This window comes from Cervus elaphus, chromosome 23 (genome assembly GCF_910594005.1).
Source record: "Cervus elaphus chromosome 23, mCerEla1.1, whole genome shotgun sequence".
NCBI lineage: Eukaryota > Metazoa > Chordata > Mammalia > Artiodactyla > Cervidae > Cervus > Cervus elaphus.
This window is the reverse complement of record NC_057837.1, coordinates 17,684,375-17,701,843: the sequence shown is the minus strand read 5'-3', so window position 1 is coordinate 17,701,843 and position 17,469 is coordinate 17,684,375. Positions and strand designations below refer to the sequence as shown.

General features: G+C 39.2%; 1 protein-coding gene across 2 annotated transcripts in view; it reads left to right on the top strand.

Annotated features, from left to right (window-relative positions):
* Window positions 1–3,327: 3,327 nt before the first annotated feature.
* Window positions 3,328–17,469, top strand: part of LOC122681641 (ankyrin repeat domain-containing protein 26-like) — a 32,211-nt gene continuing 18,069 nt past the window's right edge. The window contains exons 1-8 of one of the 2 annotated variants that reach the window (XM_043883926.1): window positions 3,328–4,646; window positions 4,737–4,898; window positions 6,646–6,679; window positions 6,959–7,094; window positions 8,783–8,996; window positions 9,705–9,888; window positions 12,977–13,933; window positions 15,561–15,725. In XM_043883926.1, the coding sequence (XP_043739861.1) occupies window positions 7,058–7,094; window positions 8,783–8,996; window positions 9,705–9,888; window positions 12,977–13,933; window positions 15,561–15,725 (1,557 nt within the window). In that variant the 5' untranslated portion in view covers window positions 3,328–4,646; window positions 4,737–4,898; window positions 6,646–6,679; window positions 6,959–7,057. Of the gene's footprint in view, window positions 4,899–6,645; window positions 6,680–6,958; window positions 7,095–8,782; window positions 8,997–9,704; window positions 9,889–12,976; window positions 13,934–15,560; window positions 15,726–17,469 lie in introns of both variants that reach the window. The other variant, XR_006337058.1, reaches the window with a different exon arrangement.

Below are 17,469 nucleotides of genomic sequence, written 5' to 3'. Positions count from 1 at the left end.
CAGAGATTTAAGAATGAAATAGACATGTTACAAGTAGAGTTGCGGGCTTTGGAAGAAGATAATTCAACTTTCAAAAGAGGTAGAGGTTCATTTGCTCTTGCTTTGGTTTTTCTCTTTCTCAATGATCTGGTCCATTTGATTTTCCACTTATGAATAAAGTGGGGTCATCTAAATAGGTAATTGTGTAGAAATAGATTATTTCTGCCATCTCAATAAGAGGAATTCAGGAAACTATTTTCATGGCATGGCTCTTGTCCTTCAATCAATCTAATATCTAATTCTGTCTCCGTCAGTCTTTCATGTGGACTGGGAAACTCATTTAGCTATGTACCATGTGATCTTCTGAGCCAGAATAAGCACCAAGGAAATTGCTTAAGAAGTATAATCAGCTAGGGTTTTGCGGGTTTTTTTTTCTTTTTCTTTAACTCTGTTGGATTAAATATGTTGTATTTCCATAGAATGGGAAGAAAGCAGTGACTGAGAGAAGGGACATAAACACGTGTTCCCTCTGATCTCTTCATTGTAGATGAATCTGTGTGATCTCTGCTTTCTGCAGTCCCTGGGCACTTAGGTTTCCAGCATGGCCGCTTCAGGAGCTTTTTAATAACAAATACATGTACACCCACATATGCTTTAATCACCACTCTCAGATGTTTCTTTTGAGACAGACCTTTCCATTATGTTTTTTACTAAAATGTAAGTTTTGACGTGTGTGATTTTGTCACATAGGTTGTGTGTGTGTGTGTGTATGTGTGAAAGTTGCTCAGTCGTGTCTGACTCTTGGTGAGCCCTTGGACTGTAGTCTGCCAGGCTCCTCTGTCCATGGAATACCAGAGTGGGTAGCCGTTCCCTTCTCCAGGGGATCTTCCCATCCCACGTCTCCCACACTGAAGGTGGATTCTTTAATATTTGAGCCACCAGGGAAGCCCTTAGGTAGTATAAACCCTCAGCAAAAAAGAAAAAAAAAAATTAAGTGTTTATCTCCAAAGGAGAAAACTGAGTTTTGAGACGCTGTGAGATTTTTCCTTCTTCAGTAACAGGTTTTTAAAATTGTTTGCTTATTCTTTTGTGTAAGAGATGCTTTGATGGAGTTTGAAAATGGACAAGGAAAGAAAGAAAAAAACTCTATGTATTCTTGTGTTAAAAAAAAAAAGGAGATGAGCCCTATCCCCAACTAAGGCATTTAAAAATACTGTGCCAAAGTCACACTTTTAACTTGTCTGATTAATCTGATGAATTCATTTGGTAATTTATCACATTCAAGGTTACAGAATTGTATGATTTCTTTTGGTGCCATAAAATGCTAGGGAGTACCACTTTAGGGGCTTTGAACAAAACCTTGAACTTTTTTTTATTTTATTGTTGTTTTTGGTAAATAGTGGGGCGACAGTAGGCAATTATTTCTATACCCTCTAGCTGTAAGGTTTGATGGTTATTGCATGTGGAATTGGGAAGCATTACTTATATTCCAGAATTCCACACTCACTAACAACTCCTCAGTTTCATTCTGCTCCTGGTATTTGGTAAACTTTGGTTCATATTTTAGTGAACACCATCCGCTGATCATCGAAAAAGCAAGAGAGTTCCAGAAAAACATCTATTTCTGCATTATTGACTATACCAAAGCCTTTGACTGTGTGGATCACAATAAACTGTGGAAAATTCTTAAAGAGTTGGCAATACCAGACCACCTGACCTGCCTCTTGAGAAATCTGTATGTAGGTTAGGAAGCAACAGTTAGAACTGGACATGGAACAACAGACTGGTTCCAAATAGGAAAAGGAGTACGTCAAGGCTATATATTGTCACACTACTTGTTTAATGTATATGCAGAATACATCATGAGAAACGCTGGGCTAGAGGAAGCACAAGCTGGAATCAAGGTTGCCGGGAAAAATATCAATAATCTCAGATATGCAGATGACACCACCCTTATGGCAGAAAGTGAAGAAGAACTAAAAAGCCTCTTGATGAAAGTGAAAGAGGAGAGTGAAAAAGTTGGCTTAAAGCTCAACATTCAGAAAACTAAGATCATGGCATCCAGTCCCATCACTTCATGGCAAATAGATGGGGAAACAGTGGAAACAGTGGCTGACTTTATTTTTTTGGGCTCCAAAATCACTACAGATGGTGACTGCAGCCATGAAATTAAAAGACTCTTGCTCCTTAGAAGGAAAGTTATGACCAACCTAGACAGCATATTAAAAAGCAGAGACGTTACTTTGCCAACAAAGGTCCGTCTGGTCAAGGCTATGGTTTTTCCAGTGGTCATGTATGAATGTGAGTGTTGGACTATAAAGAAAGCTAAGTGCCGAAGAATTGATGCTTTTGAACTGTGGTGTTGGAGAAGACTCTTGAGAGTCCCTTGGACTGCAAGGAGATCCAACCAGTCCATCCTAAAGGAGATCAGTCCTGGGTGTTCATTGGTAGGACTGATGTTGAAGCTGAAACTCCAGTCCTTTGGCCACCTCATGCAAAGAGCTGACTCATTGGAAAAGACCCTGATGCTGGGAAAGATTGAAAGCAGGAGGAGAAGGGGACGACAGAGGATGAGATGGTTGAATGGCGTCACCGACTCAATGGACATGGGTTTGGGTGAACTCTAGGAGTTGGTGATGGACAGGGAGGCCTGGTGTGCTACAGTTCATGGGGTCGCAAAGAGTCGGACATGGCTGAGCAACTGAACTGAACTGATCATTTTTTGGCTATCTCCTGGATCCAAATGAAAAAAAGAATTGTAAAAGGCAGAGGGAAAAGAATAGCTTTAGTGCATAAAGAAGAATGTTTCCTTTCTGTCTCTGAGGCAGTAAGGTGTCGCAACCTCTACATCTGGCTGTTTAATGGAAAATCCAGGTGGTAAAGACCAAAGAGGACAGATTTTGTGTCTTTGTCTTTTTATTTCTGTGTCTCCGCCAGTTAGATGGGGAAGACTGAATGTGAATAATGCATCTTATTAAGAAAGCTGTTTTTGAAATTGTGGGAATTTTGTTTCTTTTCCTCAAACAGAAAGGAGCAGATTTTACAAAAATTTCAATGACTTATAATGATAAAATTACAACAAGCACAAAAATATTTTTATCACTTAAATTCAGGGCACACACTGAGGCAAATAATGAAATTGAAAAGAAAGATCTTTATGATAAAGAAGTAGCAATTATTCATAGTGTCAAATTTTTACTAAAGGTTGAAGGAGAACAGAAGCACCAAAGTCGTGAAGTGGAAGTACCAGACAACGAATATGATGCTGCTGATGGGAGTGGATTGAAGAGTGGAAGAAACAGCAACCAGGAGTGTACTGCTATGGAGAATGAACATTTTGATAGGTAATCCTGTATCAATATTTAACATCAGGTCATTTGTTATTTTCCTATAAAATAATTTCTCACTTGAGCCAATGTTTGTGATTTACACATGTTATATTTTACTAGGGATATAGTTATTTTCAATACTCTTGTCCTTTAGCCTCAATACTAGAGTTACTTTGTTAATAGACTATCATGTTATAGTATTAGAGTATTCTGGATTTGACTGCATACTTGCCTTAACCAGTGTGTTGTATATTTAAATTTATTTTATGTCACTAATGAGCATCCTTTCATTTCAGTTTGAGGACTTCTTTCAGCATTTCTTATGAGGCCGGACTAGTGGTGATGAACTCCGTCAGGTTTGCTTTGTCTGGGAAAGTTTTTATTTCTCCTTCATTTCTGAAAGACAACTTTTCTGGATAGAGTACTCTTGGTTGGCAGTTTTTTTTCTCCTAGCACTTTGAGTATGTCCATGGATGGAGGCCAAATTGCTGTTGGTGGCAGGAGAACTAATGAGGTGCCTGTTTTTCAGCCATGATGCTCATGTCACCCTGTCATGTGGGTGGTTTAAAAGTAAACTCCCCCGACTCTGGCCAAATATTTCCTTGATTTCTTCTTTCATGGTATATGTACCTCATGTCATTTAGCATATCATCTAAATTGTTACTTTTTTCTTTGAATTCTCTTTTTAATTTATTTTTGGCTGCATTGCTTCTTGCTGCTGCAGAGCTTGGGCTTCTCATTGTGGTGGCTTCTCTTGATGCTGAGCATGGGCTCTAGGGTGCTGGCTTCAGTAGTTGTGGAGCATGGGTTTAGTTGCACTGTGGCATGTAGGATCTTCCCTGACAAGGAATTGAACTGCCACCCCCTGTATTGGACTCCTAAGCACTGGACCAGCAGGAAAATCCCTAAATTCACCATTAGTATATTTAGAAGCAAAACAAAAAATGTAGTGTAAATCTATAGTGTAAATCTCCAGGTGTTCAGTGTAGCCCTTGAGGTTCTTCCCAATGTCTTTCCAGATGCATCTCTCTGCTTTCTTCCTTGTATTTTGTGCTCTTCCAGGTTCCTCGGAAACAACCTAGATGCCCTGTGCCTGATGTTTGTGCTCACATTCGAATCTCCAAGTAGAATGATTCTCTCCCTTTTCTGTTTCTCATGACGTCCTCTCTTCACTTCTTCTGTAAATCCTTCCTTCTTCCACTTATGACTTTAATATGTCAACTGTTACATATCATATTGTATCATAATTGTATATTTGTGTTTGAAGGAAGAATTTGTTTCTTGCGTATGGTTGGTACTTCATAACTGTTTTGAGAGTTAATCAATGACTTAAGATGGGTAAGACTTGGAATTTTGCAAGAATTTTTTTTTATTCTATATCAGTTGAATTATTAGAAAACATTGGCTTTTTTGTGGATTTTTTAAAAGTAGCGATCCTGGCGTGCACAGGAAGAAAGTAAAGGAAAAGAACAATGATAAACAGACACCAGAAGACTGTGTGATTGCACCAGTATTTGAAAAGGCCAATTCACTGACTGGTGGGCTGCTGCTCGTGAATGACGACAACAAAGTGGATGAAGATGATGACAGGTACGTTCTACAGGTTCTTTGTTTGTAGGGTAAGTAATATTAGTCCTGACTACTGCTGGAAATAGAGTACCATAATCCAGTGCACAGGCCAAGACAAGACTTTCCTCAATACAGTGGATGAACTGTAGGTGAGAGTTGCTGAAAGGCTAAGGTGAGGACCAATGCCTTTGGCGGGAAGTCGTTCCAGTGAAGAGTCCCCTTGGAAGCTGGCCTGTAGTGAATACACGTAAACAGCTGCGTAGGGAATATTATTGGGACAGGCACTGAAGAACTGGATGGTAACTGAAGAGGGATGTGGCGTTCAAAGGAGTTTCTCGTTTTATGTGAAAAGGGGAGCTTTTAGAGTGTGTATGCTATTGGAAATGAGCCAGCAGAGGACGTGTTTATTTAGTCTTGCTTGCATTTCCAGTATTAGAAAGCTTATTGATTGTATGACATTATCTTTAAACTATTACAGTAAACTAATTGTACATAATACTTCAGCTCATATATAGTTTTATGGTAAGGGCTTGTTCATTGGTTCTGAAGTGTAATATTCCTATATAATTGAATATGCGGATAACTACTTAAGTTAATTCTATCACACGTAGATTTTCAAAAATTACATGATTGTGAATTTACAAACATTTAGGCTATACTGAATAAGATTTGATCATTCCTTGATGATTCTAGTTGATAGTAACTTGATGAGTAGCTATGATTTTGTAAGGTACTCTGAAACATCACGTCGTATTAACTTCATAGCTATTTTCGGATTCCAGGGTAAAGGGGAAGATTTTGTTTATATAAAATAGAAAAAAAATTATTAACAATCTTTCACAGATTATTCCTTTTGGATGATAAAGATCTAAATGACTACAATCATGCTTCCTGTACTAAGACTGCATTAACACACATTGTGTGCTCAAAAGGTGGACGTCAGATGCATGAAGAAACAGCAGAATGGTTGAATGAATGCCTATTGATGAATTTATTTATGAAAAATCTTTATTGAAAGTAGATTTCCAGTCTTGCCTACATCTGGTCTTTTTATTTTTTGAGAAATACGTTTTAGGATTTAGAAATCATTATTTATAGTTATAGCTAGACATGGAATAATACTATAGATTCATTTGCCATCACGTTACTTAAAAAGACTTTTCAATATTACTTTCTCAGCACATTTTGGAGGACCAGCGTTGAAGCCAGACTTCCTGGGTTTCGATTCTGGGTGGTTGGTAATGTGCTGAGTGGGCTTGGGAGCGTTCCTCAGCCTCACTGTGCTCCGTTTCTCCCTATGCCTCTCTCTCAGAATGACTGTGAGGAGGAAAATGCCTGTGAGACATGTCAGTGCTTATAATAATGCATAGCAGTTGCCTAGGAAGTCCTCCAAAAGCTAATATTGTGGTTATTCAAAATGGGTTTCTTTCTTAGAAGGACTTAAGGAATATCTCCCAGATAGGTTTTATTGCCATAAAAGTTAGTTCTTATTGAAAATGACAGGTGCAAAACACCCTGGTATACCGCTTTCTATCACATAACGCAAGTAACGTTGTTTTTCCTTTTCCTTGGATCTAAATTTAATGCTTCATTAATATTACTGATATATTTTCTTTGTCCTTTAATGCTCCTCTTACTAATTGTTGCATCCTTGTATAGAAAATTACTTGCCAGTGCAAAGAGTTTATCTAAAACAGAGAAGTTTAGGTATTGTTTGTATTTTTGAGTATTTGCTATTAGCCTGAAAAGAATCATTTGTTTTTTTTAGGCCTGCAAGAATACCACCGTATGAAAAGAAGAAGGTATAGTAAAAAAAAAATAATAATAATTTTAAAAAATATTATCCTAGTAAAAAATACTTTGTGAAAGGAATAGTGCAAAATAGAAAATCTTCCTTTGTTGTAGAGAACTTTACTGTGAACTCATCATTTAGAAACACTACTGATAACGTTATCCTTTTGATAAAAATCTTTTAAGAAGTGTGTGTTTTTGCTTTGATGAAGAGATTTAGCACCTCTGTACACTTAGTATATTTTATACATATTTTAAGGACATTGTGAGACAGTATTATTTATGTGTAGGTCAAAGAACAAATTGATTACGTGAACCACCTGGATGATTTACCTCAGTTGTCTGAGAATGTTTCTGAGGATGGTGACGTGCTTTACTCTACGAATTCCATGTTGCAAGTAGAACCACTTGGCTTGGGGTGTAAAGGTAGGACCGCAGTGTAAATGTTAACAGAAAGCCTGTCTGTGTATAGAGCAGTGATATGTGCACACCTTGTCAGTACTGGTCTAGAGCCAGGGATACGTTACAGTGCTGTGCCTCTCAGAAGTATGTTCTGTATTAAAAGAACATGACAGTGAGCGTGTGCTCTGACCACAGGCCTGTGATCCTCCTCACTCACTGTATCTTCTATTGATTGTTCTTTCCTGTGCCTTCACTCAAGGTCAGGTTAGCATCGTTTTCTTCCTAGAATAACTGAAATAACCTCAGAACTTCTTTCCCTGCTGCTCCACCTTGAGGGACCTCGGTCTACACAGAAACTTTAATTATTAACTATTTTAAAAAATTCAGGTCTTATCATGTAACCCACGTGTTGCTTCTCTTTGCTGCATGGTTAGAGGTCACAATTGTCTAGCATCATCTGGTTTTATTTTTTACCCTTCATTCTACATGAATTTTAGAATCAGCATGTCAGTTTCCTAAAATGTCTGCTGGCCTTAATGTTTTCATTTTCCTTCAGTTCAAAATACTGTGTAATTCTTCTTTTCATTACCTCTCTGATCCAAGGATTATTTCGATCCGTGTGATTTTGTTTCCAAAGATCAAGAGTTTTCCTGAGGTCCTTCTGTGCTCTTGCTCCTCATGATTTGTTAGGTGCATCCAGAGGGGCCCTGGGGCTGGGGCTGATTATCTCCTGCCTTGAAGGCAAGACCTTACTGACTACCCCATTCATTCTACTGTAAGATGTTTTCCCAGCCTGGCTCAGGAGAATAGATAGAATTCCTGGGAATGAGTGAGCACCAGGCTCGGGTTCCTGTAGTCTTTTCAGGTGGTTTCTCCCTGGTCTCAGGTGGTTTCTCACAGATGGGCACTGTTCGTTCCTCTGCTGAATACCTGAGGGGCTCCTCCTCAGATCTCCAGGGTCCTTTTTCTGTTCCACTCTCTCCTCTCCACAGTTCTGATCTGTGATCTCTGCCCGCTTTGGTCTCACCAGACTGTCAGCTTCATCACCTCCTGTCAGGGAGTCTGGCTGACTCAGTTTCTGTCCCCCCGCCCCCCCCCACCCCAGGTTGGGGCCTGGAAATTCTCTCAAGGCAGTGAGCAGGGGCGTTCCTTAGGCTAACCTCATGTGTTTCCGGGATGATTGTTCTTCATTCCCTGAAGGCCTTTGTCATGAAATTCATTGTTTAATGTATTTTGTCGGTGTTATTTTTGCTCACTTCACTCAGGAAGGTAAATCGGTAGCTTTTCACTCTGTGTTGGTTAGAAACACGTGGCAGCTGCAGACTGTCCACAGTGTTGTTCTTCCTGCTCTGCTTCCTGCTTCCTGCTCATCCTTCATTCCTCAGTGTGACATCTCTTCCCCAGGGAACTCTTTCCTGGACCCAGTCTATGTCAAGTTCTGTTATGTGATCATAGAACTCTCTTTTCTTAGAGTATTTGTCTGAGGTCGTAATTATTTTATTTGTCTTTCTCTTCTGCTAGACTTCAAGCTAAACAAGAGCCAGGGGCGCCTATTTTATCTGCAGAGCTTAGAATAATACCTTCCACATTATAGACACTTAATATTTGTTCATTGCGTGGATGAGTGAACGTGAAAAGCCCAGTCCTTTATACTCAAAAATGACTCACACAAAATTTTTTTTGTTTTTATCTTTGTTTTCTTCATCATGCAGATTCTGTTAGCTTGTTGAAAATCCGGGATACAATTCTTTCGTATGAAAGATTAGTAGCAGTTAACAAAAGCCACTGTGAACTGCTTAGAGGAAAGATTAAAAAAATGGAAAGTAAGGTTAGTGGGCTACAGAAAGAGCTGTCAGAAACAAAAGAAGTGAAATCACAGTTAGAGCATCAGAAAGTGGACTGGGAACGAGAGTTCAGCAGGTTGAGGTACTGTACATCTCAGTTTGAAAGAAATCTTTGAACTGTTAACTTACTTTAATACTGCAGGGACATTGATGTGTTATAATTACTAATTTACCCTCTGGAATCTTACAGCGGAGAAAACGTCATTAGTATTGTGGAGAGTGATTTTCTTGGAAATAATGTAGCAAGTTCTTAACAGTGAATGCTTTAATAACTTAATGTATATTCTTCCAAATCATCATTTTCATGACCATACAGAAGTCTACTATCACGGAAACCCCATTAAATATTTACCAAATTGACTTTCAGTTGTTTTTCAGTTTTCTGTATTCTAGTTAATACTACAAGGAGCATCTTTTCTATGAATTCATTTCTACCTTTCTAATTATTTTGAATACATTATCTTTAATAATATTGTATTATTTGGTTAAAGTATGAGAACTTAAAAAAGGTCTGTGATCTATATTTCTAAATTATTCATAGGAAAGTTTATATTACTTTACGTTCCCACCCGCAGATGTATGAAGTAGCCATTTTTCTCAAGAGAAAATGAAAACAAAATGTTATGCTGTTTTATTCTTAACCCTCTGTCTGAAAACAGTGACCATTATGAAGTGTTTTTCATTGTACTCCCCCCATGTTTACTATTTTAAACATTGTGAAGAGGGAACAAAAGTTATTGCAGCAGTAGATAATCTCATGATATTCTAAGAAGAGCTCTAAATTTTGCAGGTTCACCTTAAAACAAGAGGAAGAGAATAGAAGAAATGCCAATATGTTATATGAAAAAATGAGGGCGCAGTTAAGAAGAAAAGAAGACAAATACAGTAAAGAAGTTGTAGTGACACAGCGACTAGCACTCACTCTCCGAGCACTGGAAATGAAACTGAAGACGGAGAGAAGTCATCTGAGTCAGGTAGAGTAACCTTTGGTGAGAGTTTCAAATTTCTGACACTTCTTTCATCAATATTATTTATAGTATCATTTTGTTTAGTGTTATAGGAAATTTTAGGTTACTTGTTAAAAAGAAAAGAAAAGAAATGCAAAATTCCCAAAGTAACAAGGCCAGAAATAAGAATTGTATAATCCTGACATGCTGGGTGCACTTTTTCGAGCAGAGGGCAGAAGAGGTCATGTCAGTAGATCCTGAGGAACCAGAGGGTTGATATTGGTGTGGAAACTGGAGGGTAAGCTCTCAGCCCACCTCAGGCGACAGATCCTTCAGCCTTGACGGAGCATTCATGAGTAAATAGGTCTAGAAGAGAAGGGGAAGTGGGAGGGACCATCGTGCCTAATTTCACATCAAGTTACCTCTGGCCTTCGGTCTGACAGGTGGCTGAGGGTCGTGGACGCCCCTCCCTCTGTGCCCGTCAGTCAGCCCTCAGTCCACCTGCCCCGTGAAAGCTCAGAGCTGGCTCCAGCTTTCCCGGCTGGGTTTCTCTCACAGTAGTGTCCTCAAGGACAGGTGTTAACTGGCATCCTCGAGAGGTGCAGGAATGCTCCCCGTGGGTTTTTCTCCAGCAGTTGGTAGAAACCAGACACTCTTGAAGTTGGTTGTCCTTCATTCTGCAGAGTTCTCGAGTGGCATCTCAGAGCAGAGGAATTTGCTCCCACACCCGATGTCCCTCTCAAACACGGAGCGGGTTCCATTCCGAGGTCCTAGCAGCATATCTCCCACAACAAAAAGCTCTCGGTGAGAGCTCGGGAAAGTAGTATGTGTAATTCAAATCCATGTGTCTACAGCAGTCAGGTAGGGACATACAATGGCCTGATCCAAGGAGAGGCCATTAATATTTTCCGTAGGAATTGATCTCAAATCTTTTGTGGCTATCTCACACAGCCGGGACCCTGCTTATAGTTTAGGCCAGGCAGACCACGTGTGCTCCCCCATCGACGGCGCGACCCAACCGAGTCCCTCTGCTTTGGAGTGAGCGCGTCGGTCACCGCATGCCAGTCCTCACCTCCAGTGTCTCAGTCAGAGTCCGCTCCTGGCTCCACTCTCATTTCTGTAACCAGTGCCCTGTCAATGGCCTTTTCACATCATTTACAGCTTTTCAGTTTATAAAAACTGTGCCATCAGTTGTTAAAACAGTTTGGAACACTTTAAAAAGGTGTTTCTTTAGAATAAACTTATAAAAGTGCCCCCCCCAACCAAGGGGGGGAGAAAAACTCTTGCTACTAATAATCGATATTCTGGGTTTTGGTAATGATTTCACTACCTTGATTGATCATTAGGTTAGTTTATCACTTCCCCTGATGGTAAGGAGAAAACTATAGGCAGTTCAGAGACCACATTTTGGATGTCATTCTTCTACTTGTGAGAAAATTAACACTCTGCTCTGTGAGTGTCCTGTTTCAGTACAAGGAACTTTAGAAAACAGTGATAGATACGCCATAGTATACATTTAGTGATAATTATTAAGTGTTTTTCATTGTGTTTCCCCCATCTTACTATTTTAAACATTATGGAGAGATAATGAAAGTTATTGCAGCAGCAAATAATCTCATGGTTTTCTAAGAGGGCTCTAAATTTTACCTTATTTACAGTTAGTGTATGTACCATGAATGAAATAAGAGGCTTATTTTGTATTTCTATGTTTGCACCAGAGAAGTAGCTGTGGTTTGATATAAGAGGACTAGTAGAGTCGAAGACCTGATGAAAAGGCTGCAGCTTACTCACATTTTTAACCTTCTCCTTTCCAGAATCATTACAGCTAATGAGTTAATTGATGTTTGTAGAAGTGCTTGATACAGTTGTCAATAGGTGTAATCCTTGTAATTGCCTATTAAAATGTTAGAAGGTAGCATGTTCTCAAGAAAAACCTTTTTGTACAAAATGTAGTCTATTTATAGAGTTGAGGCTCTTACTGTGAAGTAGCTGCATAGGAGGAATGGGATGCAGTGTCTATAAACTTAGCAAGTGGTGGTGTTTACTGAATTCCAGTTGATGAACAATATTGTGTGAGTTTCAGGTACAGAGCACAGTGATTCAGATATATATGTATATGTGTGTAACTTATGTAAATGGGACTTCCCTGCTGGCTCAGACTGTAAAGAATCTGCCTGCAATGCAGGACACCTGGGTTCAATCCTTGGGTTGGAAGATCCCCTGGAGAAGGAAATGGCTAACCCACTCCAGTATTCTTGCCTGGGAAATTCCATGGACAGAGGAGCCTGGCAGGATACAGTCTATGGGGTCGCAAAGAGTCGGACATGACTGAGTGACTAATACACACTCACTCACACACACACTCACACATACACACATATTCCTTTTCAGATTCTTCTTGCAGAATATTAAGTATAGTTCCTTCTGTTGTACAGTAGATCTCTGTTGGTTATTTTATATCTCCTAGTGTGTATATGTTAATCCTGACATCCTAATTTATCCCTTCCCCTACCCTGCTTTCCCCTGTGGTGACCATAAGTTTGTTTTCTGTGTCTATGAGTCTCTTTCTGTTGTGTGAATAAGTTGATTTTAGATTCTCCATATAAGCAGTATGACATAATACTTGTCTCTGTCTGACTTACTTCACTTAGGGTGATATGTCTAGGTCCATCCCTGTTGCTGCAAATAGCATTATTTCATTCTTTTTTTATGGCTTCCTAGTTTTCCATTATATAAATATTCCACATCAGATGCAATTTTTTTTTTTTTTCAGATGCAATTTTTAAGTGTAGTCAGATCTATAAATCTTTTCTTTTAAGCCTGCTGGGTTTGTTGTGGTTCGGAGAGAAGCCTTTCCAATTCTGAGCATCTTGAAAAGTCTCTTGGGATTTCTTTTTGACTTTCATGGATTCATTGTCTTCCATGAAATTTTTGAACCTTTGGGAATTTCTGCTTGTATAAAGTCTGAGGTTTATATTGAACCTTATTTTTTCCTGTTGGAGACACACTTGGTGCAGTCTTTTCATTGTATAAACATCAAGTTAGTCTTTCATTTCAGAGGAAATCATGAAATGTCACTTGAGTACTAGCTAAAAATCTCCTTTGTTTCACTTAGGTTTCTGATAGTTGTGAAGACACAAAAGCCCTGTTGCTCAAAAACCACATGCTGCAGGATGAAATAGCCATGCTAAGACTGGAGATAGATGCAATGAAAAATCAGCACCGGGCAAAGGAAGAGAACTATTTTGAGGACATTGAAATTCTCAAAGTAAAGAACGATAATCTTCAAAAGGAAGTAAAACTGACTGAGGAAACGTTAACACAGACTATATCCCACTGTACAGGCCAGCTTAATGCTCTGACAGCTGAGAATACAATGCTAAACTCAAAGCTGGAGAACAAAAAAGACAGCAAACAAAGACTGGAAACGGAAGTGAAATCCTACCGTTCTAGACTGGCTGCTGCCTTACACGATCATGATCAAGGTCAGACATCAAAAAGAGACCTGGAACTTGCCTTCCAGAGAGCAAAAGAAGAGTGGTTATGCTTGCAGGACAAAATGGAGTCCGATGTGGCTCATCTAAAAGAGAACAATGAGATGCTTTCCCAGCAACTGTCTGCAGCGGAAAGTGAATTCAATAAGCTGAAAATCAAGCTGCATCACACGAGAGATGATCTCAGAGAAAAGACTTTGACATTAGAACGTGCCCAGAGAGACCTAAGCCAAGCAGAGTGTCAAAAGCAGGAAATTGAACACATGTATCAGAATGAACAAGGCAAAGTGAGTAAATATATTAGAAAGCAGGAATCCTTAGAGGAGAGATTATCTCAACTCCAGAGTGAAAACATGTTGCTCCGACAGCAACTGGATGATGCACAAAAGAGAGCCGACAGTAAAGAGAAGACGGTCATTAGCATCCAAGACCAGTTTCAGCAGATCGTGAGAAAACTTCAGGCTGAACGTGAGAAACAAGGTCTGATGCTGGAGGAAAGAAATGAGGAGTTAATCAACAAGTGTAATCATTTAAGAGAGAGAATGCATCAGTACAAAAATGAGAAAGCAGAAGGAGAAGTGAGTATCCAGGAGAAGAAATTCTCAGTTTTCCTGAAAGAGAGTTCAAAGTGATTCTTGATTCTGGCTAAATGTTGAATCTAGTTAAATATAAAAAATACACAGGCTGTGAATCTATGGTCTCTAAACCAGCCTAAAAGCACACCTTGCATCCAGCAAATAAAAATTAGACCCAGGAAATGCTTTACTTTGAGTAGGGACATGGTGTCACTTATGAAATGTTAAGAGATTCAGTTCTAAATTGTTAACATAGACAGGTATTAGGAATTTACTCTCTTACTATTAAGGTAATAATTTTAATCTTTATGTTACCACATGTCAGTATCATGATGAAGCAGATAAATGAAATGCTCAAACCTGAAATGAATATTTCGAAATTAAGCTTCAGTTACATGGATTATAACCTTGATGGTCAATTCTAGGTTTCCAGAGGCTATATTTTATATATTGTACTTTGGCTTCAGTAGCTTGTCATACCTTTTTGTCATATTTTTTGGTACAATTTTACTTTTATTTATGTCAATTTGAGTTAATATGGGAAACATTTTAGCCTTGAATCATTTATTCTTAAAGCTTCTCAGCTCTTCAGATTCATCTACTTATCATTAAATCCTAGTTTGGGACTCAGGTGGTGAGCTTTAGCAAAACTGTTCCTGATTTAATCTTCCCACTGCTATTTATGATTTCCTTAGAACATTTTTACAAACAATTTGCTCATAATTCTCATTTTAAGGATCAATTACTATCATTTGAATACAAGTTTGTCCTCTAAAAATGAAGGGTGGCGGGATTCGTGAGCAGCAGGAATGGAGTGAGTCAGGGAGCGGGCCGTAGGAGCTGCGGTCTGGAGGCGGGTGGAGGCCAGGTTATCGAGGCTCCTTGAAGGCCATGGGAGCAACCTCATTTTTTGAATTTCATTTTTCTTTTCTATTGGAGTATGGTTGATTTCCAGTTTTGCGTCAGTTTCAGAGGTACAGGAAATTGATTCAGTTGCACACATACCCATCTTTCCGGGTCCTCTCCCAGGCAGGTGACTGCAGAGCCCTGAGCAGAGCCCCCCGTGCTCCGCAGGAGGTCCTGGTGCTCAGCCGAGGGCAGAGGCGGGGAGGAGGGAGAAATTAGGGGGTCTGGGATTAACATAGACAGACTACTAGATATGAAACAGATAAGCCACAAGGGAATGGCCTCATTTTTCTGCTGAGATAGGAATCTGTTGGAAAGACCTGAGCACTGGTTGGAATATGTGACGATCTCTGAGTTAATCAAAGCTTCTAATCAAAAAGGAGAGGAAAATGTTTCCACACTGTTCCCACAGTGTGTAATTTTCCATCAATTTTCCCACCTATACACTCATTTCTTTCTGGACGTGAGGTGGTGAAGCTCTGCAGTTTTATTGGGAGGGGCAGGGCACGGACAGTGGGGCTGCATCCTTTGTCTGAGTAACTTAACATCCGAAAGGATGGAGGGTGGCCCCTTCTGTGTCTGTAACCAGATTCAGTAAGGAGGAAAAAGGTGAGTTGCTGTGTGTGGTGATAGTTTTCAAAGTCCATATATTAGAGTTATCTATTATGAGCATAATGTAACAGTAAAGTGATTTGATAAACTCAGTGACAGAGCATCTTCTTAGGCACTTGTGAGACAACTTCAACAAGAACTGGATGACACCGTAAAAACGCCGTCTATGTCGGATGCTTCGCTGAAAGGCATGTCATGGTGTCGTGCTATCTTAGAAGCTGAGGCACAGGATTTAAAGAACAAATTTAAACTACAACTATGTCAACTCACAAGTCAGGTATGTAAGAAATTGAACATGTTGACAGTATGTAGGATAAAGTGTTTTAGGACACTCATTTTCATGGTCAGCTTCTTCTGTATTTTTCTTACAAGTAACTTACTCCAATTTTCTTATCTTTATAATGCACTTGTTTCTTCAACTCTGACTTTCATCCTGCCATCTGCATTAAATTATTTTTTTCTTATATTATTTGCCCTTAGAAAAGTTGAGAACTGTGCCTCATTGTTCACACAAGTTGAGAGCCTTTTTTTCCTTTGAAACAATACTTTTTAAAGTGATAGATGTATCCCCATGATGAGGCAAGCCAGATTAAAATCAGAGGATAATATTAGTTTAATGGAACGTTCAGAAAATTATCATTTCTCATCTTCCCTTTTGTGAATGGCTGTAGAGTTCTGTGTATATTTATTTCATGGATTTCAGAATAACTTGTGCAGAAAGGGTATTATACAAACCAGTTGAAGTTTAGGCATTGCCTTCTTTCCTTTTCATTTTAAGTATATTGTAAAAGCATGGACGTATTCAGACGGCGTAGAATACATACATCCGAACTAGAGAATGAAGAAGATCATCTGGATCCTGCCATTGGATTTTTTTTTAAAAAGCTATTGAGATGGCTGATTCATGTCAATGTATGACAAAACCCACTGCAATGTTGTGAAGTAATTAGCCTCCAACTAATAAAAATAAATGAAAAAAAAAAAAAGCTATTGAGATATAATTGACGTTTCATAGAATTCACCCACTCAACATGTGTAGTTCAGTCTCTCTTAGTCTGGAGAGGTGTAACCTCTGACCACAGTCAATTTTAGAGCATTTCCATCACCCCCCCAACAGAAACCCTGCATCCCTTAGCCACCACCAGTGACCTCCCATCTCCCTCAGCCCCAGGCAACCCCCAGTCTAATATCTGTCTCTCTAGACATACCTATTCTCGGTATTTTATATAAATGGAATCATGCATTATGCTCCTTTGGGATTAGCTTTTCTCATTTGACATCATGATTTCATGGTTCATGCATATGATAGCACATGTCTGTTCTTCTCTTTCTGTTGGTTGTCAAGCAACAGTAAGCTAAGCCATTTAACCATTCATCACTTGATGCAGCTTTGAGTTGTTTCCACTTTGGGGCTATGAATAATGCTGTTGTGAACACTGATTCTCATGATTCTGTGTGAGCATGTTTTTATTTCCCGTGGTTGGATCTTATCCTCAGAGTTAGCTGGCTGATTTCTCCTTTTCTTGGCCCTTGCTCAGACTGTCCTTTCTGCCTTTCCAGTCTCTTTCCCTCTTGGGGTCCTTCATTGTTTCAGACCCGGCGCCCAGTCTCTCCTCCGTCATGGAGCTTTCCTGACTGTCCAGCTCTCATTGACCTTTTCACATCAGTCCTTGTTATCTAGTCTCTGAGGAATAGTTTAGCCCCTCATTTTACACTGTTGACATTTTTTCCATGAGGGGAAATCTTGGCTGAGTATACACTTGTGTAACAGGGAATATTTATTCATATGCACAGCACTTGTCTTGCATCAATGGACAGTAACAAAGGATTACAAGAATGAGGCATTTTTTTGTTGTTACTGTTCAGAAAAATGTGTGGATCATCTCTGTACACTGTCAGGAAATGGGATTTCTTTAACCTTGCAAATAATTTCTCTTTGGAATGCAATTCAAATTAGCAAAAATCTTTGTACGTCAGAAAAAAGGCTTATGGGATTAGAATCCATATTTACAAGATTTCTT